Source organism: Mirounga leonina, unplaced genomic scaffold, assembly GCF_011800145.1.
Source record: "Mirounga leonina isolate KUSES-001 unplaced genomic scaffold, KU_Mleo_1.0 Mir_174, whole genome shotgun sequence".
NCBI classification, from domain to species: Eukaryota; Metazoa; Chordata; class Mammalia; order Carnivora; family Phocidae; genus Mirounga; species Mirounga leonina.
In genome coordinates, this window is record NW_023270451.1 from 75,714,525 (window position 1) to 75,739,563 (window position 25,039).

At 42.4% G+C, this 25,039-nt stretch overlaps 2 protein-coding genes across 2 annotated transcripts in view; both read right to left on the minus strand.

Moving 5' to 3' along the window:
* The window catches only part of SVOPL (SVOP like), a 74,222-nt gene extending 64,605 nt beyond the window's left edge, over window positions 1-9,617 (minus strand). Inside the window, exons 1-4 of the mRNA XM_035021190.1 lie at window positions 9,185-9,617; window positions 8,910-9,001; window positions 5,806-5,904; window positions 964-1,035 (exon numbers count right to left, since the gene is read on the minus strand). Of these exons, the coding sequence (XP_034877081.1) occupies window positions 964-1,035; window positions 5,806-5,904; window positions 8,910-9,001; window positions 9,185-9,266 (345 nt within the window). The 5' untranslated portion in view covers window positions 9,267-9,617. The remainder of the gene's footprint in view (window positions 1-963; window positions 1,036-5,805; window positions 5,905-8,909; window positions 9,002-9,184) is intronic.
* A 12,217-nt stretch (window positions 9,618-21,834) lies between these two features.
* Window positions 21,835-25,039, minus strand: part of ATP6V0A4 (ATPase H+ transporting V0 subunit a4) — a 54,370-nt gene continuing 51,165 nt past the window's right edge. The window contains exons 19-20 of the mRNA XM_035021191.1: window positions 23,732-23,903; window positions 21,835-22,200 (exon numbers count right to left, since the gene is read on the minus strand). Coding sequence (XP_034877082.1) covers window positions 22,107-22,200; window positions 23,732-23,903 — 266 coding nt within the window. The 3' untranslated portion in view covers window positions 21,835-22,106. The remainder of the gene's footprint in view (window positions 22,201-23,731; window positions 23,904-25,039) is intronic.

Below are 25,039 nucleotides of genomic sequence, written 5' to 3' on the forward strand. Positions count from 1 at the left end.
CAGGCCAGGGTCATTTGAGGACTGCAGTGAGGTTAAGGTCGGCCAGGCAGGCCTAGGCCAGGAGGAGAAAATGTTCTCTTCCCCTTATCTCATGTTGCAAGTCCTAAATGCCTGGATCAGCAGGAAGTGGCTCTTGCCTCGCTTAAAGTGTGTCTTTCTAATCAGAAGTGTTCTTTCTAAAGACAAAGAACATGTTGTCTCCAAAGGAAGGATGGCTAAGAGAATTCTTTATTCTGCAAGCATAAACAGGATGTATTTTGTTCTTATTGAATTTCGTGTACATTTCACTTCACGGATGTTGGGTTGATACTTTAAGTATACATTGTTATGTTTATCTGATCACTGCGAGTATATAGCTATGTGAGTAATAAACGGCAGGATGCAGTTGCAAGTGCTGCCTTTGCTCTGCATCCCCTGTGTCCTGGTGATTTCGTAGACCCTTACCCAGGGACCCCAACGCACTAGACGTTGACAATTTTCCTTTGGTGCTTGTCCCCCTGTGCTTATGCTTAGAGTGGCCTTCCCTACCAGAAACCAGACGAGGGGGAAAAAAAGAGAGAGAGAGACCCAGGTTTCTAATCAGAAGACATAGGTTTAGATCTTACTGTCTAACCTTAGTTGATATGTGACCTTGAGCAAGTGGCTGAGTTTCAAAGCTACACCCAAGTTAACTGTGTGAAGCTGCTTATGTTTCTATGTGTCCTCCTCTACATTCTCATATTTTCTGACTGTGCACACCCATCAATTCCATTCCTGGATGACGGGGACCTGGTATGAGGACAGGTACCCCAGGAAAAGATGAGAAAGCAAGAAGACAAGCCTGGAATTCCGGCATGTGGTGTCAGAGAAGGACATTTCTGCCCATTCTATCTTGGTTATAGACAAAGAAATGTCCATTAAAGAGAAGCAGGGGTGACATCATCACAAAAGAAAATTCCAAATCATTCTTCAAGGCCAACCTACCTTCCAGCGGCCATATCTGTCAGCAAGTAGGCCAAAGAGGATGCTGAATATCATGTAGCCAAAAAACACCATCTGGAGGTGGAGTGAGAAAAAATGATCCGGTAGGCAGGCTTTCTAGAATATGCTGATTAGCTGCATTTCCCATTCATTCATCTTCATGAAAAGTTGACTGGAAATGTGCAAGGGGTAGAAGCTTCACAAAGCTCCCCTGCCTCTGGTTCCCATGTTCAGGGCTTCAGAGGCTGATGCTTCCCATCGGTTCACCCCACACATAGAGAGGCTGCCGCCAGGTGGAAACAGGGGTCAGAGGAACAGGTAGTTTATCTCCCTCTGATCCAAGATGATGGCCCTGGCCTCATTCTACTCAGATGTATAATTGTGCTTTTCCATTTTAAGAATTAAAAAAGAAAAACCACCTCTATTCATTCATGACCTGCCTGATCCCACACACAAGTTGAGACTTCTAGAAGCAATTTTCCTTTATGTTTTTACAGGTAAACACAAACTTTAAATAAACACCCAAGCCAAGCCCCCATACAGAAACACTCTTCAAAACTAATATAAATCTGTTTCTTTTCCATCCTTGTTCTCACAACAGCTTATCCTACACGGGATAAAATTCAAGAACCTGGGTGTGATACCAGCATTTTAACTCAGTCTGAGCTGTGATCTGATGTCTATGCCCTTAGGCTACTTATTTTTCTTCTTTCAAGCCGTTCCAAGCTTCACTTGCTTTCCTTTCTAGTAAGATCTCTGATTGACTCTAGAGTAATCAAAGGAAAGGTGTTAGCTTGCATTTCTAAGACTTTTTCAGTAAGAGAACTGTTTCTCTCTGCTGCCTGCTTTGCTTACTCTTTTTTTTTCCCCTTCCTTACTCTTCATAAGAAGACTCAAACGCATTTCTTCCACAGGGAACTATAAGAAGTAAAAAAAAACACACATCATATCTATTCTTGAACAACAAAGCCATGCTATCCTCTACCTTGTGCTTTCTAGGATAGAAGAGGAGGGGGAAGAAGCCAGTGTTTTCTAAATGCCAGTCTTGGGACAGATGCTGCCCTATCATGAAATCTAATCAGTCCTGAGAAAAAACGTTGAAAATAAGGTCAATGTGATATGTTTTGAATAAATCTAAATTTATTAAATATTAAGGGCTCTTTTTATTCTGGAATAATTTTCTTTCTGATTGTTGATATGAATGTGCCCTTCTCTTTTTTTTTTTTTTTAAGATGATGGTAGTCAATGGCAAGATTTTTTACCTCTTTCTCATCTCCTAATAGGCTTAATTATCAAATATATATATTTTTAATGTCAACCCTATGTCAGCAGCTCAATTAAAAAAAAAAATCATATCAGGGTGCCTGGATGGCTCAGTGGATTAAGTGTCTACCTGCCACTCAAGTCATGATCCTAAGGTCCTGGGATCGAGTCCCGCATCGGGCTCCCTGCCCCACAGGGAGTCTGCTTCTCCCTCGGTCCCTCCACCCCCGCTCCCCACTTGTGCTCTCTCTCACTCTCAAATGAATAAATAAACATCTTAAAAAAAATTAAGAAGTCATATCAATTGGGGAATCTCAAAATTTGGGTGCCCCTGAAATTAAGCAATTTCTATTATGAAATTATCAAATTCCCTCCAAGAAGGAAGAAGTAAACTAATTTTTTTTTTCTTTTTGACCAGACTTGAATAAAAGGAAGCAATCATAGACTGCCCAGGGCAGGGAGGAAAGTGGCTCTTTGGATTTAAAACACTTTTGTTTATTGCAATGCTATGTTGGGTTAATAGACTTAATTGCCCCTGGATTAAGCTTAATTAAATGATTAATAAAGGTGAAGCAAAGAGTCAAATAAGATGAAATTTAAAGTTTACTCTGTTCTCGCCCATAAGTGGCAGATTTTTTTTTCTTTCTTGTTTTCTTTCCATTCAGTGTAAAGACATGACTTTCCTAAGGCTGAGCTGTTTATTATCAAGCCCGTCTGGAGCACAAACCTTGACTCAATGCCTACGTGAACCCCAAAACTTGTGAGTGCTAGTCCTGTTTGGGAAATCGCACAGAGGTCTGCTTTGGAGGGTCTGCTTTTTCTTTTTCTTTTTCTTTTTTTTTTTTTTAAGATTTTATTTATTTATTTGACAGAGAGAGACACAGTGAGATAGGGAACACAAGCAGGGAGAGTGGGAGAGGGAGAAGCAGGCTTCCCGCTGAGCAGGGAGCCCGATGCGGGGCTTGATCCCCGGACTCTTGGACCATGACCTGAGCCAAAGGCAGACACTTAATGACTGAGCCACCCAGGCGCCCTGGGTCTGCTTTTCCTGCAGGTACTTATTTTGAGCATAAATATTACTCTTCTATTTCTGTTTTATGCACCACATGAAGTTTTGTTTCTTCAGCGCCAGCTCTTAGTCACAAAACGTGAGGGACTGTAATTCATCCACAGTCCTCAAGGTTAACATCTGCTCGGGCCAGGTTGTCCTGAAGATGGCAGGTGGCACCGGGCTCGGGGAATGAATGGGGAGCCTGGGAGTTGGTCAGAATGTGGCCTCTCGGCTGAATGAGTCCGAGCCCCTCCCGTTGGCTAGGCCGTGGCCAGTGAGCCCAGGGCGCGGTTGCCAAAGCCGGATGGGACTCACAGCCAGGGTGACAGCCACAAAAAGACAGTGGCCAGCCAGGAACTTAGAGCAAGACATGGGCACCTCTGGGGTGACCTGAATTCCCTAGAGAAAAGTCTCCTGCGCCGTGAACCACCTGACAAGTCGTGTTACAGCTGACATCAGGGAGGTGCCACCAAGAACAACATAAATGCAACCGATGAAGTGTCACTTGTAAATATAGAAAGTGTATCATATAATATAGTTTCATGGGAGCGACGGATGCAAACACCACACTAGGTGCCCCAACATCCTCAGGAACAGAGACGTGCATATTCACAAGCCCGCTGGGGGTGTGGTGCAACGATAATTACACAGAACCTTACAGCGGTCACTCTAAAGGCACAGGGTTGACAAGGAATGCTTTCCAAACTGCAACTGCATTTTGTATGTAGAAGAAAATGAAAAATGGCCGGGTCACTTCACTGCAAGCCCTGGTAAGGTCTTTAGCTATTTTTATTTATACCCCTTCCCTCTTCTAAAAGCATTAGAACTTTTTTTAAAAAGGAACAAGTGCAACAGAATTAATAAAGGGATTTTAAAGAGAGAAATGGATGTCAGAAAATAAGCAGATTTGTACATTTGCTGCTGGGATTGAGTCCAAAACCGGGCTCCACGTTTCCTGGCCTCCACGACACAGAGGGAAAGACAACTGGGCGGATAACATACGTTATCTGAGAGGAGAACTCAGATCGGTTCCTTGGGGGAGGAGGAGGTTCCTGGTTCCCAACACAGATAAGAATTCCCAGGTCAAGTTTGCTTAAGGCAGTGAGTGAGAGCTGGGGACACCCCTTCCTCTCTGCCCATAACCCCCAGAAGCCTAGGAGGCTGGGGAAAACTTCCAGCATGCTCCACGGCCAGTTTCAGACCATAACTCTCACTCTCTTATAAAGCCTTACTGTCTTTCAAGGCCTCCGCCAACTGACTCTGCATCCTTCACCCAGCTGCACCTCCCTGCCTCCTGACACTCTCCTCTCAGTGAGGATGTTGGCACCTGTCTCATTGTATTTCTATTTAGTCCTGCCCTCATGAAAACCAGCTTCAATACCCAAGTAAATCAATTCTCCACTCCACACCTTCTGTTTCTTTCACCTCCTCAGCTGATGTGACCTCTTAAATACTTCCAGAACACACTGCCTCGCCTCCATGCACTCTGCCACTTTACTACTGCTCACGTATCCACCTTCCAACCTCATCTCCTCAGGGCGCTTGGAAAGCTGACCACATCTCTCCTTAAGGCCCCTTCATGGCTCCCTGTCATCCACAGTGTAGACTCCAACATTTGTAGGCATGAAGAGCCTCTTTTAAGACTTTTTTAAAAAAAAAAGATTTACCAGAGCTCCGCATGATAGGAAGTGTACTTTAATATCCATTTAACGAGAAATACATAATGACTATGACGTCAATGATGTGTTTAGGTGAAATTGATCTTTGTTACGTAAAAGAGTAATTTGGGAAAACGGTCATATAGATCTGTGCCAACTATATTGTGCTTGGGGGGCTTGTGCATGTTGACCGAAGTTGGGGTGGGGGGGCCCACAGCGGTCTCCAGAATGGAGTCCATGCATGGACTCCAAGATGCTTCTGATGCCCACCTGTCTCTGCAGCCTTGTCTCCCATTGTTCCCTCTTCCTGACTTTCTATTCAAGCAACATGGGGCCGCTTGTACTCCTGCCAACACACAAAGCCGGCTGGCAATTCATGGGTACTTAATAAACACCTTTTGAAAGAATGCTGTAGAATATCCTTCATTCCACTCTGTAGCAAAACTTGTTGTGCACTTCATAAGGCTATTCACAACGATCTTCGAGAAAAGTTGAACGCATACCACAATACAATTCCGTGAGCGTGATTTGGTGATGCCGTAAGTCACTATGGTCCAACTAATTTGCAGTCTGACTCAACCCATAACTAATCCATGACTTAAGGGCTACTCTCTCTGACTTGCATCTGTCTCTTCTAGCCTCTTGCTAGGGGCTAGAAAAGAAGCAGTTCAAGGTTGTGCTCCTTACAGGAAAAGAGAAAAAAAAGAGAAAGACCCCAAATGGTAGTTTGGGCCTGTAAACCCATGAGCTTTGGAAGCCAACACACCAAGCAGTGAGGTAGCCTTTGGCTCCTAGCCTTGTGGGATGGAGGAAGGGGAGCAGAAGCCCTGGTTCTCAGTTGGTTCATTCAAAGCACCCGAAGCAGGCACTCACCGTGGTCACCAAAGCCACCTGCCAATTCTCCAGCTGCCATTCACAGCGGATGACAGGAGACACGACTGCTATTAACATGATCTCCATGGCCTCGACAACCTTAAAGAAGGAGGGAAAACACCACGTCTTAGTGTTGGTTTCTCATCAGTTCTTCCTATGTGTGCCTGTCCATCATCCTTCTAATCCTAATCTCCTCCTTCCCCTCCGCATTGAGGGAGCACCTACAGTGTACCCACTCAACACTGCTAGTTGGGTAATGAAGTATAGCAGAACTTTGGCTTTCATGGATATAATGTTTATGGTTCGAATAATTTGAGAGGACTCCCACAGAATTATGACATATATTTATTTGCGATGTTGCTGATCCATGTATTTGCACTATAGTACTATGAGGGTGTTATGTGTGTGTGTGTGTTGGGGGAGTCACTTAGGTAGTAGATGACCTGACTAACTACCAGCATCCACATCAACCTGGCTCTGTGGCTTCATACTCATCATTGCAAAGGTCTCAGGGCATAGCCTTTCATGTCCCGCCAAATGGATTTGTAAAATAGTCTCTGATCTCAAGAAGCTGAGCTGGAAGGCAAGCTTCATGAAAACCAGAAGAGAGTAAAGCAGCAAGTACAAAACAATGAGTTCATCACCAGGAAAGAAGGTCTATTTGGCAAACCTAGTGTAAGCTATGCTCCCAAATATTTCTTTCAATAAGAAGTTTGAATATCATCCTCTGTCTATATCTTGCAATCCATTGTAGGGTGAGTTTATCTCCCAGGGAAAGGAAGATGTAGATGCTAGAAAAGAATTGATATTTGTGTGGATTGTGTATTATATGGGAAGAGAGGAGAAAACTAGTAACACAAAATTAGACACAAGATTTACCAGAGCTCCGCATGATAGGAAGTGTACTTTAATATCCATTTAACGAGAATATTTTGTGCATAAGAATTGTATGGGACACCTGTTGTCATTACAGATTTCCAGAACCTTTAGGAGACACTATTTATAATATAAATATTATATTTATAACTCAAAGGTCTGGGATGAATAAAGTATAGTGGTGTTAGCTACTATATGGGAATTGGAAAGATATCATAAAGTTTGTCTCTTCTTGGAAAGTACTTTACTCATGTTTAGAGTTCAGATAGCTGGTGTAATTTTAGCCCAAAAAGTAAAATGAATAAGAGACAGCATGACAACCTCAGAAGGATGTTTGATTTATTAAACTTCTCTCTCTCAGTAATGAGGAGCAGTTGGGTCAATGTTAATCAGGACTCTACTCCTCCAAGTGGTCTTAGGAGAAAATAAGCCAATAAGGGATAAGACTCTGCCCCACTCTGATATAACAGCCTTTGGGGAGAGGGACACAGAGGAGCAGCACCGTATAAGAAGATCTTAGAAGACCTCAGAGAACACCAGGATTCAGGATGCCTGGTCACAGACTGAGGCTGTGTTGCTATTGTGATGTTATTACATACACCCTGGTCATGTGAGGCCCTGAAACCCAACTATTGCTCCCACTGTCTCTGACCAAGAACCTTAAGAGACCATGGCCAGGAGGAGCCATGCCCATCACTGTCAACACACCTATTCTGATGAGAAGATCCATCCAGTGCAGTCCATCCTAAAACCAGGGAAGGGATTTGGTTACCACACCCAATTAAATAGGTGTGTGTGTTTGTGTGTGTGTGTGTGTGTGTGTGTGTGAGTGAGACAGGGAGGAGGCAGCCTGGTAAATAGCCCTTCCTACCTGATGGGTTGGGAAGAACTGAAGCAGGTTATAAAACACTTAAAGACCAGAAGCTATTTCACAACACCATCAAGTGTAAATGTGCAATAGACATACAATCTCCATGGACATGGATCTGGATATGGACATCAGGGGTTACCTATACAAAAGTGATACCTATCCTTTGGGAAGGGCGTACACTAGCACCATCTTTCTAATACAGATAATAACTAAAAAAATACACCCCCTTTGTATAGGTGGTTTGGTTGATTTGGGAAGGTAAAAAAAATTCTGCATATCACTTGCCAGAGGGCTATAATGGAAGAAAAGACAGGGTTCCCAACATATTTGAAGGTAAAAGATGCAGAGAGTTTAACAGTGTTTAAGCCAAGGGGACCATGTAATGAAATCATATATGTAAAACAGAAGTGGAGATGTTCTGGTTGAAAGTTATGATAAAACCCTCCCCAGTCACACCCATTTGTCCCTTGTAATATGGAACTTAACATTTTGGAGCCTAGGTGAGACATTACTTTATAGATGAAGAAATGTTTTAAATTGTATCACAGTTGGTTATTATAAAAGTAGGATCAGGATGTGTCTTACTTTTCTCTCCATTCCTGGACTGCCTCCTGAGAACACAAGGCTTTGGAGCCCTGCATCAGAACTTGCCAAGTGCTCCCGCCAGCTCACATCACTCTTTTTCTCATACCATTTAGCTGAGGGCGAGGGTCAGGGCTCTCTATTATTTACTCACTAGTGTCCTCTTGGCTATCTTCATGTCCCGCCTTAAACCATTGTCATGTTTACCACTTCTCTCAGTTTTTCCATTCTGTCGCATTATCACTATCATATTCCTAACATATTCTCACTGCACCTATGACAAAAAGAGGAAGCAGTAGTGGTCTCTTGGGACAGTCCCACTATTGGTCAAAGCCCTGCGACTGAGCTGTCACTCTTTTTTTCTCAAAATAGCAAACCTTCATTAGTGTCTCCTAAAGGTTCTGGAAATCTGTAATGACAACAGGTGTCCCATATGATTCTTATGCACAAAATATTTGAGGACCATGTGTCTAATTTTACTTAGAGTGATACTAGTTTTCTCCTCTCTTCCCAGAGAAGGAAGAAATTTAAACCATTTTTTTAAATGAATACTGAATTCCCAGAACATAAAGACACAGATATTTATATGCTCATAACCAAATACCTGCCAAAGGTAGATGAAATTTATTTTTTAATTAACCCCCTCACAGGGTTCCTGCTCCCTTTCACACCCCTCCCTGAATGGACATCCCAGAGCTGGAGGTCAGTGGAAGACTCTATGTGTCCAATAATGAATTCGCTTTAGAGATTCAAATGATCTCCACAGAGCACTCACCCCAGTGCTGCCCATGATCAGAAACAGGGCAATGTGGAAACGTCCAAATCCAATGGTCTCCACGGCATCTTCCACGGTGAATGTCTTTGACTCTAACAAGGAAGGGCAGAGTGAGAGGAATAGCCTCTGTGGGAAGGGAATGTATGTGGACAATTGCTCACTAATAATGAAGAGAAAGATGTTGGGAAACCAATTCATTATTATAAAAAACCTAGCAAATATAGGGGGAAATTAAGAAGCAGCTTGAGGGTCCGAGGCTTCCATGATCATCTTACCTTTTGGCTGGGTCTCTGGGGTCTCCGGGCTCAGCTTCCGAAGGCTAATGATGGTGACCGGCTCCATCTGCTTGGTCGCCATCTTCTAAATGGTCCCAATTCCCCACACGGCTTCCCTGATGGAAGCGGGAGAGGGAAGAAGAAAAATATATAATAGAATGCACATTTTCCTTTAATCTTCACAGAAAATCTGTGAGGTTAGTTTTCTAATTCATCACCATCTTACATATAAAGACCCTGAGACATGGAGAGGTCAAATGGCCAAATGAGACGATGGGGCTAGTGGCTAGTAATCAACCCTGAGTCAGGGGCCAGGTGAGCTCTGGACAATTTAGCCAATAGCATCCTCTATCTGGGAGTGAAGATGGCCTTTGCTACAAAGAATCACAGTAGCCGGCGCTTTACATTCCCGTAGATCTTGGGGTGTATAGTGTGCTTTCTATGTAACATTTTCTTTTCATTCTGACAGAAACCCAGGAGCACTTCTTTTTATTGGCTCCCTCCCCCTTCTTGTATTTAGCCCAAAGAAGGATTCTTAATTCTAGAAATCAAAAGAAAAACAAAACAAAGAAAGCTGAGTATCAACTTAGTAAAGTTTTTTCCAAATGACTTGAAGACATTTAACTCTTGAGGTCATTTAACTTTATAATATCCGTAGAGGGATAAATAGAAATCCTAACCTATTCTCAGTAATTAGATTGTAGTATTAATATTGGTATCATTATTTTGATACTAGTATATATTGTAGGATAAAGCAAGTAGTAATTACATTAATATGATTATGAATAAAGACTTTGGGTGTAAAAGAAAAACAATACAAAAATCAGAGAAGTTATATAAAAATCTTATAATCCTAACTTTGAATTGGAGATATCACTATGAATTCACTGTGTTTTTCATATATACATATCCTAACATTATCCACTGGAAGAGTCTGGAAAAAATGACTAATGAGCACTCCTAGAGCCCTGATTGTTTTCTTTCCTATTTCCCATTAAAAGAAACCCTGGTGCCTTAGATAAATGGCTAATTCTGGATCTGGGACAGGAAATGTGTAAATTGAGCCTGGAACATCTTGTCATACCAGATAGCAAGGAAGATATCAAACACTCCTGGGGTTGTAACAAAAGATTACAAGATTCAACTTAAAAAGGCTCCCATCGGCCAAAGATGGGATCATTTAAGCATCAAGAAGAATAATGACTGCAAAGAATTGAAACACATCAAAGATATCAAAATCCATTGTTCATAGCAACAGTGAAATGAAAATCCCACTAATCATCTTTGGAGAATACTAAGAAACCAACTCATTATTCTGAAAACTAGTAAATATCTTGTCTTTCTTGTACGAATTCTTGGTACTTCAGAGTAACCAAACAGTTGGTGAAAGAAAATTGTTTTTAATTTCAGCGAACACATGCAAGGAAAAGAAGGATGAATGGAATTAAATTATCATGACTTTGCAACTCGATGAAATAATGGATCTAGGCAATGATTACCAATGGCTGATAAACTACTAGGTGAAAGGCTGATGAAGAAATGGGTAAGAGATGGATAAGACTGATAACACCTGTAGCCATCTACAAATCTTAATGCCACCAAAAGAGAGACAATCAGATATCACGTGGTCCTGATGAGCTGCAATAAGACTGGAGTATACATCACCTGTGATGTATTCTCTTAAGAAGAAGTTCAAGCAGAATCCGATCCTCTAGCTCTACCAATGTATACAGGAGATGAAGAAGAAACTCATTAAACTGTACCATGTGGCTGCAATAAGAAAAAGTCCAGAATGTGGGAAGTCGTATAAGATAAACGACCCAACTTCTTCAATGAAAAAATGACAAGATGGTGGCGCCTGGGTGGCTCAGTCGTTGAACGTCTGCCTTCGGCTCAGGTCATGATCCCAGGGTCCTGGGATCGAGCCCTGCATCGGGCTCCCTGCTCCGCGGGAAGCCTGCTTCTCCCTCTCCCACTCCCCCTGCTTGTGTTCCCTCTCTCGCTGTGTCTCTCTCTCTGTCAAATAAATAAACAAAATCTTAAAAAAAAAAAAAAAGACAAGAGGAAAGGGGAACTTATAGACTAAAGAGACAAATCAACCAAATAAATGAGTTGATCTTATTTGGATCCTCATTCAAATAAACCAGCTGTAAAACATCATCCAAGAGAATGAGATGGAGAAGAGAGGAGAGAAAAGTCAGGGAAATGTAAGCAAGTGCAAAAGTTGGATAATATTAAGGAATTTCTGATGACATCATTAGGTGTGACAATGATATTATGGCTATAGCAGAAAAAAAGAATCTTTGTATAGTAGAGATATATACTAAAATATTTAGAGACGAAATTATACGATGTCTGGGATTCATTTTAAAATAATTCAGTGAGAGGGCACCTAGGTGGTTTAGTTGGTTAAGTGTCTGACTCTTGATTTTGGCTCAAGTCATGATCTCAGGGTCATGTGATCGAGCCCTGCATCCAGCCCCACGCTCAGTGGGGGTTCTGCTGGAGATTCTTTCTCTCCCGCTCCCTTTGCTTCTCGTCCCACCCCCCACAAAAAAACAAATAAATAAATTTTTAAAACAATTCAATGGTAGTGTGCAATACAGTGCGTAAGAAATAGATGGGCATATAGAATAAAGAATGCCCACATGTTGAAAATTATTGAGGATGATGGGTGCATTTGGAATTCATTTTACCATCTGCTTTTGAAGATGTATAACATTTTTCAAAATCAGTTCAGAAAGTGAGGTTCTGAGATTTTAAAATAACTTTTCCAATGTCAGACCACTAAGTAAATAGCAGAACCAGAACTCAAACAGAGGCATTTTTTCCCCAGAATATAGAGATAGCCACAAGCCAGTCTAGAGCAGCACGTCAAGGTCACTCGTGTTTGCTAGCTCTGGGTCTTGTATTGTGTGAGCTCCTGTGAAGACTTCGAAGGAAGGTCTGGCATGTTCTCTGCCCTAAGGAGTTTTTTTTCTAGTCAGGGACACAAAAGATACACATCAAAACAACTATCCTGTAATGTTGATATTATTTGTGTTCTTAAAACACTGTCACAGAGACACAAATATTCCCAGATGAGAGATAGATCAATAATGCTCAGAAGTAAGTCCATTAATCCTCTTTCCCAAGAGAGAACCTGAAAAGCACAAAAAGCTGTTATTTTCCCAGAGTGGAAAAAGTAAAAAATAATTGGCCTCTCAGCCCATCTGAGAGCCTGAAAATCACGACGACAGACTGTTCTAGAACTACCACTCCCTTTCCAGACATTGTCCAAACACCCCTTGGAGAGGTGTTCTTTATCTGGTAACTTTTTTAATGAAGTAGTTAGCAGAAAAAATCCCCTTCTTTTGATTATAAAAGGACTTCGAGACACATTAAAAATTGGCTACGACAGGGGCGCCTGGGTGGCTCAGTTAAGTGTCTGACTTGATTTCAGCTCAGGTCATGATCTCAGGGTCAGTGAGATGGAGCCCCGTGTCGGGCTTCATGCTCAGCGGGGAGTCTGCTGGAGATTCTCTCTTTCCCTCTCCCTCTGCCCTTTTCCCCACGCACGCTCTTTCTCTCTCTAAAATAAATAAATAAATTCTTAAAAAAAGCTTAGCTATGACTGACCATCACATTTCTAGATGGAAAGATGAAGTGGTAACAGATTTAACTTAATCAAAATTTGAAAACAAGACCATTCAGTGAGAATTAGATAATGGTGAGGATTGTACAAACTGGCACTAAAATTGTACTAAAATTCACCAGATTATATACTTTAAAATGGTCAATTTTAGGGCACCTGGGTGGCTCAGTTGGTTAAGCGACTGCCTTCGGCTCAGGTCATGATCCTGGAGTCCCTGGATCGAGTCCCGCATCGGGCTCCCTGCTCGGCAGGGAGCCTGCTTCTGCCTCTGACCCTCCCCCCTCTCATGTGCTCTCTCTCTCTCATTCTCTCTGTCTCAAATAAATAAAAAATAAATAAAATCTTTAAAATGGTCAATTTTACTGTATGCAAATTGCATCCAAAAAAAATTTTTTTTCTAAGAAGTAGTAATTCAAATCACAGCAGCAGACTTAACAACTGAAAGTGATTCTGGCCATTTAGAGTCTTAGAGAATAAAACCATTTAGTTGGGTGGGAAAATAATTTTTTAAATCCCACTAAGTTCATTTTGAGTTCAGTTACAAATAAAATGCTTAACAATAAGCTCAATCCTCAATCTTTAATCAACACTTAATCTCTCCTACAGTCAAGTTTTATGACCTCTCACAGTAATCAAAACATGTTTTAAAATTTTAACGATCACCAAGGCTTACGTTTAGAAGAGTAATAAAACAACGTCCAGCAATTCTCCTTTTTGTAGTGAGTGGCAAAAAAAGAAACCCAGGAAATCTGCCATTTACTATTGAGCAGAGCAAGTTTTAATTCGTATGTTCTAACCTGATTAGGTAGTTTCATGGGTCATAAATATCCTACATTCCTCCCTTATCAGCAAAGAGAAGCAATTCATCACAGAGGGCCTGGCAGAAGATGTTAGGTCCAAGATAATTACTTCACAGCTTTCTTGAATGGAAGCTGATCCCAGAAAGGGAGATTCACATTTGTGATTTTTTTTTAAGTTTTTATTTTTAAGTAATCTTTACACCCAACGGGAGGCTCTCATTTACAAGCCTGAGATCAAGAGTCACGTGCTCTACTGACGGAGCCAGCCAGGCGCCCCATATGATTCCACATATTTCTTGATGGAAGAGGAGATTCATATTATTTTGTTTCTATAATATGAATGAAACTAAAATGTAGCATGGTTTTAGACAACCGATGAGATAAAGAAGAGAGAATTCCTTTTGGTCATGACATTGGACATCAAAAAAAATATATAATCTTCACATATAATGCTCGGTCCTAAAGTGAGCAATATTTATATGGTTGTTAAAAAAAGACCGTTTATCCATTTTCAGGTTTAGAGTCAACATTTGAATAAAATACATAGACTTGATTGTGGTTTCAGAACTGAATGGAAATGTAAAAGATTTTTTAATTTATTTATTTGTCAGAGAGAGAGAGCACAAGCAGGGGAAGCGACCATCAGAAGGAGAGGGAGAAGCAGACTCCCTGTTGAGCAGGGAGCCCGACGTGGGGCTAGATCCCAGGACTCTGGGATCGTGACCTGAGCCGAAGGCAGACGCTTAACCGACTGAGCCACCCAGATGCCCCCTAAATGGAATTTTAATAGCCTCAACAATGAGTAAAATTATCCATGATAAACAAGAGCTGGAAGTCAGGAAAGATGGAGGGATGGGCAGGCATCCCCCCTGAAGAATCCACATAAGAACCAGTGCTATAAAGATACTATATATAATCACAAAAATAACGAAGAGAGTAACTAAAAATAAGAGCAAGAAAAAGAACAAGAATATAACTTATGTAAAATGAAAATCCGTACCCCAAAACTGTACATTTTACATTTTACGTAGATATATGAAAATGCCATTACAGTGACTACCTACAGGGCAAAAGGAGTGAGAGCTTGGGATGTGGGTGAACAGGAATGAAAAACAACATACATAAAAACATACATGTAAGAGACAGGACGATGTGCATGCCAGGTATTATGGTGCTATGCTGGAGACCGCTCCCACCAGTTTCTGAGGGCAGACTGCACACATCTCTTCCCACCTCTGTATTCAATAACAGCACGTTGGTAATTTAAAACCAGCCATGGTGGGAATAGTTACACCAGGGAAATCAGCAAACACTACAAATCAAGGTACCACCCTCCCATCCCCACGTTATTAAACACACCACACCTCAAAGCCCCTGTTCTTCCTTCCTTACCAGTGACTCTCAACCTCAAGAAGGAGGTGGTATGTGATGTGGAGAACAAAGGTAAAAAAGAAAAAAATTGAATTTCCTTACAACTTATAGCTTATTGACAAATATTAGGACAGGCAGGGTGACCTTCCTCAAGGAGCCCCAACTGCTACAAAGTTAATACTTTGCTAGAGCACTGGGTGTTATATAAGACTGATGAATCACGGAACTCTACCTCTGAAAACTAGTAGTACATTATGTGTTAATTAATTGAATTTAAATTAAATAAAATTTAAAAAAAGAAAAACAACAATACTTTGCTAGAAGCAAAACTAGCTTGACGTTAGCTGGACCTCCAGGATCCCATATAAAAATCCCTTTGGAAACTTCCTTTATCTCTATTCCTCCCACCCCACCCCCACACCCCCACCAACATATACGTTAGCAATCATCCTCCAAGCATATGGCCCGCCGATAATATATCTAAAGGGTCTCAAGACTAACATTTTACTAGACAGCAATAAATGACCTTTCCCTAACAGCTAGCTTCTCAAGGTCCTTGAAATCTGGCTTCCAAATTCCTTAGAGACTTACGCTATTCCTAATCCCCTCCCAACTTGGAAGTATATAATCAGCCACTCCTCACAATCCCAGTGCAGCTCCTTCTGCCCCCGGGGTCCTGTCCCCGAGCTTTAATAAAACCACCTTTTTGTGCACCGAAGACGTCTCAAGAATTCTTTCCTGACCGTTCACTCCCGGACCCCAACATTTCAACATCAACACGGAGTGACACGGATGGCTTGCAAATTTTTTCCAGGTGATCCTGATACAGTGAGCCCTACCGAGCCCCCACCTGAAAACCATTAGTCTACTCCTTTCAAATAGTTCGTGCCAATTTGGCAATGTATCAAAAGGTTTTAGAACTAGTTTCATCTGAACTGGTATTCCCAGCTCGAACAATTTGTCCCAAGGACGTATCTCAAATGTGGAAAATGCTCTCTATACAAAGTTTACCCAGAAAAAAAATTTTTTTTAAGTTTATTCAAGTCTATTTTAACAATAATAAATTGGAAACGACCTAAGTGTGACGAGGGAATGGTTCTAAAAACTGATAATACATCCAGCATTTAAAATTATATTTATGTAGCGTTTTTAATAACATGAAAAACACTTGCTGTTGGTTTTTTTTTAAGATACTTATGAAATATTGGGAGAATGGCAATGAGGAAATAATGACCTAAATCCTCATCTTTTGTCTAGAGAACAATGGATTGATACTGTCTTAAGCTGATAAACTAAGAAATAAAATACAATTATGTTGTTTTAACTATAAAGATAATCACCAGAAAAACTAAAAAAATAAAAAAACAAAAGAAATTTCTCTGGGGATGGGGAAATCAAGTCAGGAGATTGTTTATTTCTGTTGTAAACTCATCTGGCGATTTGACTTGTTGCCATAGGCACTTACTACTTCAATATAAAAATTATAAAATTCAATAAATGTAAACCAACACAGACTATCTGCAACATACGTGTTTAACAAACGCTCGTGTAGGTCAGGAAGGAAACAACGGAGGGGTCAAGACGTGAGGAACAAACACAGAAGAATAAGTACAGTGGGTGATAAATGAAATTATGTTCAACCTAACTAGTAACCATGCCTTCAAATTAAAAAGAGCTATCATTTTCCTTTATCAGATTCGCAAAAATCTCAAAGATTGATTATACCCTGTGAAAGGGAAATAAGCACTCAAATTATTGCTAGGAGTGTACATTGCTACAACCTTTCTGGAAGGCAATTAGGCAGAGATGAAAGAATATTGACTAAGCAATTTCACTCCCAGGATTCATCCTAATGGGCCAGTCAAAAGGCAGACAAAGATACATACAAAGAAGGTCACCACTCAGTTGTTTCAACAACAACAAAAGAATTGGATATAACCAATACCCACCAGTAGAGAAGTGGCTAATCAGAATACCATTTAAAACATCTTAGTGAAAGGCTATTTAGTGTTGAAAAGCATTTTCCAAGAGGTGTATACATAATGCACATGTATCCATAACGTATAGGTATGTATATATTCATCCCAATTTATAAAATTTTATTTGAATATGTACCTAAAGGGAGAATTCAGGAGAGATGTCCAAAACTGTGTATTGTCTTTCAGCAAATATTTGTGGAGCACTACTATGTTTCAGGCAATTGAATATAACAAAGCAGTTCCTGGAAAACGGTTCAGCTTCTGTAGTAACTGACAAAATTAGAGCCACAAAAAAATCCTTAGGTATCATTTTATACCTACTAAATTAACAAGCATAAGAAGGAGGAAAGGACAGCGGGAGGGAGGAAGACAGGAAGAGGGATTAGAGGTAGCAAGGAGGGAAGAAGGAGGGATGAAGGGAAGGAGTTTCTTCTATCTCAGTTCCTTCTCTGAAAATAGAAACAATAGCTCGCTCCCTGTGGGAGAAGTAGCTGCTGCCTTCCTAGTAATGTCCTCCTTTGTACCTTGCTGATGAGGGGGGCCACCCAGAGGCAGGTGGAGGCTGGGGGGTGGTGGGCAGTGCTTCTGAGAAAGCCCTTTTGCCCCTCCCCGCTTCCTCCTGCACAGTGCCAGGCGTCTCAGGTCATGATGCAAATATGGAAACTTTGGGCCAAGTCTGGCAGGGCAGAAGCTAGGAAGAGCCTGGAACTTCTCCTTCAGGTGTAGACTACTTACCTCCAGACATCTACGTGGAAAAAAAATTAAGCTCTCTGCTTAAGACACTGTTATTTCTGGTTTCTGTTCCTTGAAATTGTGTGCAATTTTTTTTTTTTAAGGCTAATCAAGTGTAGCAGTGTGAGAGAAGGAACAAGAACTCTGTAGTTGGCTGTGATCAATGAATTGTGAACACCACTGCACTCAGACCAGCCAATTGCATGTAATTCTTAACCAATAAGCTTCCTTCTTCATTATGTTACAAGGATTACATGGGATGATGTTTGTATAATAGGGCACAGTGCCCATTGCAACGTAAACACCCATGGGAGTACTGTTTCTCATCTCTGAATAAAGGTATCAACTAAATGTCTAAAATGTCACCATAATCACAAATCACATACACACAGGGTAAGTTTTTAAGTATTTTCAGAGTTATCAAACGTGTACCTCTCCAAAAGCATTTATTGCTAATATTCCACTAACATTAGAACACATTGGGCTCAAATAAAAACCACCCAAATGGGAAAAAAAAAGTTACTTGTTTTCTGAAATAGATTGACCTTATTTCAAGGGTAAACCTAAGTGGTGTTAGGAAGCCATCCCATATGCTGCATGTCTATTGGAAAATAGGATCTCCAAACTTCTCCAACCAGATGTAGGACACTGATACCATCCAAATCAGTCGTCTCATCCTACTTATTAAGGGCACAACAAAATGGATAACTTTTACCAAAAACACTCTCTTGTTCTACATTACTTTTTTTTTTTTTTTTTAAGTAGACTCCATACCCAGCATGGAGCCCAACATGAGGCTCAAAATTACAAACCTGAGATCAAGACCTGAGCTGAAATCAAGAGTTGGGCGCTTAATGGGTGGAGCCACCCATTGCTTTCAATGGCTAAATCATTATATTTTACAGGAGAAAAAAAAAAACACTTTCCAAACTCCAGTTTGGAATGGGCTCATGGGCGCAGGGGTGAGGTAGGTGTGGAGGAAAGGGGCATCAGTGATGTGTGACTCAAACTCCCCTCAGACAAGAGAGCCTCAAACCAGCCACTGAAATAGTGGTCATGGTCCCCAGTTGCAACACTGATCTTTCTAATGCCCAGCCCCTGAAGATGGTCAAGGCCCGGGTGGGTTCCCAATGTCTGGGGATGTTGCCAAGGGATGGAAGAAATGAATGTACAAATTATCTGCAGCAGAGAAAGTTCCCATTCCTGCCCTGTTAAGTTATTACAGGGTCTTCAACAACAGGATGTCTTTGGTGGGGTGGGTAGGGTGGGGAGCCACAGAGGTGTTGATAGGAGATTATCGGGATTTGGGCATTCACATCTGTGCATTATAAATGAGCTTACATTCCAAATCATTAAGAAGACACTCAAATATTAACTCAAAGTTAATACACAGGGGAGTATTCTCTTAGTATTTTCTAGATTTTCACCCAAAAGTTTCATAAAGAAAAAGTTTTCATAAAAAAAAGAGGACAGGGGCACCTGGGTGGCTCAGTCAGTTAAGCATCCAACTTTTTGTTTCGGCTCAGCTGGTGATCTCGAAGTCGTGGGATTGAGCCCCACATGAGGCTCTGTGCTCAGCATGGAGTCTGCTTCAGATTCTCCCACTCACTGTCTGTCTCTCAAGTAAATAAATAAAAACAGAAATAAATAAACAAAAAAGAGGACAAAATGTTTCACAGAGATGGGTAGAAGGAACATTGCAGATAGAGCTTGTAATCTCAGCTCTGGAATGGAGTGTTGGAAAAGTTGAGATGGCATCTTCTGTTGTCTCCTTAGACCATTCTAAATCCCTTCTAACACGGGAAGAGGATGGATGGATGGATGGTGGATGGATCATCAGTCAGACCAACTCAAGAAAAGAAGGAAGAACATGGGGAAGAATGTTTCCCACTTCTCACCATCAGTTCCTTAAACACTACAATGGGAAAGTAACCCATGACCTAGCTTCAAAGAATCTGTAAGAACTGACATATTGGGGGTCTACTCTGAAACTCAAATGGCTCACATGGCATTCAGGCTTCATTAAAACAGATTGTAAAGCACTGATGGGTTTTTCATTCTATTGCATTTTGCTATACTAAATTTTTTAGCTGGAAATCATTGAGCCATGGTAGAGCTTTTTAAAACTGAATATGCTTGTGTGTGTTTATGATGCAATTTGTTTTGCAATATCATCAGTAAGAAGAGTAAACTTTCCATATCCCATGTGCCTTCAGCCAAGTTCGAATGGTCAAACCCCTATCCCCACCTCCCCCACCCCCATTCTAAAGCAGGAGAAGTAAATCCAGATCCACATTGCCCAAGAGAGTTTCTTACCTGTGTATATTCCTTGGAAAGCTTTTCAGTCTCAGGCTCTTCTGTTCACAGAGCAATTAGACCACTGGTGGCCCCTGGAGGGGCTTCAGGACTAGCCTGCTCAAGAAGCCCGGCCCCCAGGTCTTCTCCTCCCCTTTTGGCTCAGTTCTGCGAACCGAACCGAATTCCTTAAAGAGCAGCCTTGCATCTTGCGCATGTGAATGACATCCGGGTCACACCCCCTTTCCTGTAGCCCTTCACCTGATCCCTTTTTAAAAGGGAAATTATATTTCTCATTGAGACTGAAGGAGGCTGTCAGACCTTGGAGAAAACTAGTAGTTCTCAGGAAGGCCATGGAGACTTCTGGAAGATCAGGTGTCTAGGCAAGGGGAAGAAGGAAGCTTTGCCCTTTCAAACCTTTTCTTGCAGCCATCACTGCTTAGAATTAAAGGGCAGAAGGCTGGTGATCTATCTAAGCAGAGCATATTTTTAGATAGTTGTTGAGAAGGGCAGGATGAGCTGAGAACCTTGAGACTGCCCAGTGACCTTGGCTTCTACGGACTTAGAGCTAACATTTACATGCTGCTTTTGTCTGTTTTTCCCTTCAGGCAACATCACTGGCTGGGTACGTGGTCCATGCCCGGTGCTTGACATCCACCTTCCACAACCCAGAGAGGTGGAGATCACTATCCCCACTTCCCACCTCAGGACACACGTGATAAAGTGTCAGAATTGGAACTCAAAGATATCAACTCTCATTCTTAGGCTCAACTTGCTTTAATCACTGAATATTTGTGGAGCAGATTGTGCCTTAAGTTGTGCTAGACAAGTCATGACACTGACATAGAAGTTGACATTGTGCCTTAAGTTGTGCTAGACAAGTCATGACACTGACATAGAAGTTGACATGGGAGCTTCCTTGGGTATAAGCAATGACACTTCCATGAGCACCAGTCAACCCCGCTACATGGAGGGGCAGGAGGGAGCTGAAAAAAAATAGAGATTGGTCCAAAAGTTAAGTTTGGATTTGGTCAGATCTTCTGGAATCTTAAGAACTAGATACTACATAGAAAGTGCCCTCTGGGACACCTGGCTGGCTCGGTCACAAGAGCATGCGACTCTGGATCTTGGGGTTGTGGGTTTGATCCCCACGTTGAGGGCAGAGTTGACTTAAAAAAAAAATTAAATCAATAATTTTTTTAAGTGCCTTTTAAACTGTAAAGTGCTGTACCAATGTTAACAATGCTTAATTCTACTGGTATAGTTACCATGAAGACTATGGTTAATCTGGATAATGGTCACTCGAGGTAAATATATATTACTCTACACCTGGCTCTTAGCAGTTCACCAATCCAGGAGCCTTAGAAATGACTTCAGGGCCAACAGACCCAGAGAGTAAGGCTGTCTGGTGGTCTCCTTTCTGGTAAGCTGTTTTCCAGAACTTTCTCAAGCCTTCAAAGCTCTTTCTCCAGTTCCTGCAGCATCTTGTGTATCCAGCTGCTGCTGCTGCTGGTCATGTTGTCACACTTCATTCCACAGGATTTAACAATGCAGAGCCACACTGTTCCGCCCTCCTGTTCATAGAGAGAACATTACCCTTTCTTTCCCACCTGCAGTGAAGATTCATGAGAAAGTTCCTAATCTCGTAAAGCTTAGCAAAGAGAAAAGGTGTCTGAGGAACCAGGAAATGAAAGAATAAACTAATCATAATCCTCTGGAATTAGTTTGTGTACCTCTATTGCTTAGCTTTGGCCTGTAATGATCAATACTAAATTTTATGGAATAATTTTGTACAAAGATATCTTCAAGAACAAGGGAACGGCCCAGCAGTTTATTTTCTTAAATATCATACTTACAAAATTGCAAGAAAACATCAGTGTAGCCCTCCCCATTTTAGTATTTTAGACCCAACCATGAGGTCTATAACATGGTGAAGTCATATCAAATCCCAAGGCTTATCAGTAAAATATACAAGGCTTCCCGCCTCCAGCAAGCCAAGAACAATCATCCCATTGACCAACTCGCGCAGGCTGACGCTGAAGACGAGCCAAACTTCTCTTGCTGGCACAAACCCTGAAGCCAGAGGTGATGGCAGGCTGCGGGGCCTGTAGCTAGTCCTCGGCTGGCCCATCCAGGATGCATTTAAAGGAGAAAGGAGAAAACTTGTAACCAGCCCCGACGTAGAACTTGTTCTGGAACTCTACCCTGGGGAGGGTTGGGGGGCAAGAAGAAGTGAGATTAAACACATAAACTAGAGGCTGGCAGCCAAAGGGAAGAAGCAGAACATTTATAAAATCAAGCTGGGGGGTAGGAAGGCACTCAGGCTGGTGGCCTCCACAGGGATCCTCTGATCCTTAAAACCCTTCTCTTGCCTCCCGCTTACACCTTTCCCTGCCTCTCCCACCCTACTTCCTCCAGGCGTCTGCTACCCCCGCTGAGAGCATGGCAGAGCCACCCTCCCCACGGCTCCCATAAGCCAAGAAGCCCTCGCCGGGCAGCCTTGTCTCACAAGCCAGGGACAAGAAAACGTCTCCCCGGGGTGAAACGTGGTTTGTCTTCTCCATCCTGATCTTAATTAACCACGGGGCTTACGCTATTGCAGAATACCCAGAACCTTAACTTAACGTTCTGATGACTTCCATCATGGATACATGTATGATCCTTTATGCTTGAGGATGTAGCAGAATTCATTTCCTCAATGACAGGGGGGAGAGGCGATGTTACAACCTGAAGGGGGGATGCTGTGATTCTGTCTGCTCAATACATGGAGTGTCGATACTTTTCTTTATGAACGGCGGGCACAGAGGGAGGTAGAAAGCATCAGTGAAAGCTGAAGACAGTCTGTGGGGTATGAGGGTGCACACACACTCTCAAGATTCTGGACTAAGAGATGACTCGGAGGAAAAACAGAAGCTTCAACAAATGTTTTCATAGTTATAAACCTAGTGATGGCTGATAGTCTGCGGACACATCTGTGAATGTCAAGGGCTCCTGTGAGTGCCTTCCTCCTTCCAGGTACCCTCCTTCTGTTTCCACTTTGTACAGGGCAGGAGGCTCTACCATTGGTTTAATTCCTGCACTCAGCAACAAGGGCCAAATGTCCCAGATTTGCTCAGCGTGCCTCCGTGAGCCTCTCTGATGTGTCATCTTACCAGTAGTTGGAGGTGTCCCTTATCTTGAAGCCAGTTGTAATATAACAAGCTAACATTTAAAAGAGAATGAGTAAATGGGAAATGTAAAGATAGCTCTCTGATGTCTCTTCTTACAAGGGCACTAATCCCATCATGAGGGCCGCACCCTCATGACCTCATCAAACCCTAATCGCCTTCCAAAGACCCCTTCTCTGAATACCATCACTTTGGTAGGTAGGGCTTCAACATATGACTTTGATGGGTGGGGAAGGCACAAACATTCAGTCCATATCAAATCATATTATATGTATTCTTTTGTGTTTTGCTTCTGTGGCGTACCATGTTGTATACACACACACACACACGCACATGCACATACATGTGCGCACACACATGCGCACTCACACGTGCATGCACACACATGCGCACACACGTGGATGTACACAAGCACACACACATGCACGCACACATACACACATACATCATCATGTAATATTACACCAACAGGTGACTGAACCAGGTCAGGGTCTGAAGCCAGCTGGCGGGTCCCGCGGCTCACCCGCGCTCTAGGGCACACGGAGCCTCTGTGGGGCAGCCTTGCTCACCAGTGCAGTCGCAGGGCGTGCAGGAACGCAGAGAGACCCTCCATGATCAGAAGGATGGCTACCGTCAGCACAGCAAATATGGTAAAAATGATGAAGACCCCAATGAGTCCTCCCCAGCCTTGCAGACGAAGGCCAATGTTCATCACCATGGTCCAGAGCACCTCCGACAGTTCTGTGAGAACAGGAGAAACATTCTCAACCACAGGGTTCATCTTTCCATACTCTATTCCTGGGTCCATACACCCTAGGATCCCAAATCTCAGCTCTCGGGTGGAGAACAGGCACGTGTGCCCTAGGGCACCTGTAGGAGATTGTCAACGGCAGCTTTGCTCATGATGGAGGGGTTTCTGTCACGATGACAAACATCTGGTAGCCTGTTATTCACCAATGAAAGTGAGCAAACTATAGCTACCAGCAGCAACATGAGTAAATGCCAGTAACATCATGGTACGCCACAGAAGCAAAACACAAAAGAATACATATAATATGATTTGATATGGACTGAATGTTTGTGCCTTCCCCACCCATCAAAGTCATATGTTGAAGCCCTACCCACCAAAGTGACGGTATTCAGAGAAGGGGTCTTTGGAAGGCGATTAGGGTTTGATGAGGTCATGAGGGTGCGGCCCTCATGATGGGATTAGTGCCCTTGTAAGAAGAGACATCAGAGAGCTATCTTTACATTGTTGGGTTGAGACTTGAGGTTACCCAACCGAAAGGTCACAGTGGCATGGCCCAGAGAGATCAAGCCCTGTCACCAGGGCTTGTGGCCACCGGGACATGATGAGAAGAGACACATGTGGGAGCACATGTGGCCACCGGGACATGATGAGAAGAGACACATGTGGGAGCACAAGAAAGAGCACCTGTGTCTGTACTGTGCCCCCTGCCCCTGAGCTCTGGCTTTCGGCTGGAGTAACACAGGGTCCTTCATGGTGGGAACAGCTTCACCTCCATCTACTTATACCCCTACCCACTCCTCTGCGCTCTGAGTCAGCACGGACTCTTTGCCTCTACATTTACTAAATTATTGAAATAAAAACTGAAAGCAATTAGAACTGCACCATGCTGTGAAACTCATGTGGCTTCTCTTCCCCATGGCCCTTAGATACGGCAAAATCACAGTTTCCCCGAGAGCTGCTTTCCTCTGCTCTGGGTGCCAACGGGCAAGGGGCTAACAGTCATACCATCTATTTCCACAGGGCTTTTCAGTGAAGACTTCTCATTTACAGTAGCTCATGGGAGCCTCTCCCCACACCTGTGGGAAGGCAGGTGCTTAATTTCTAATGTTTCACTTTCACCTCCTCC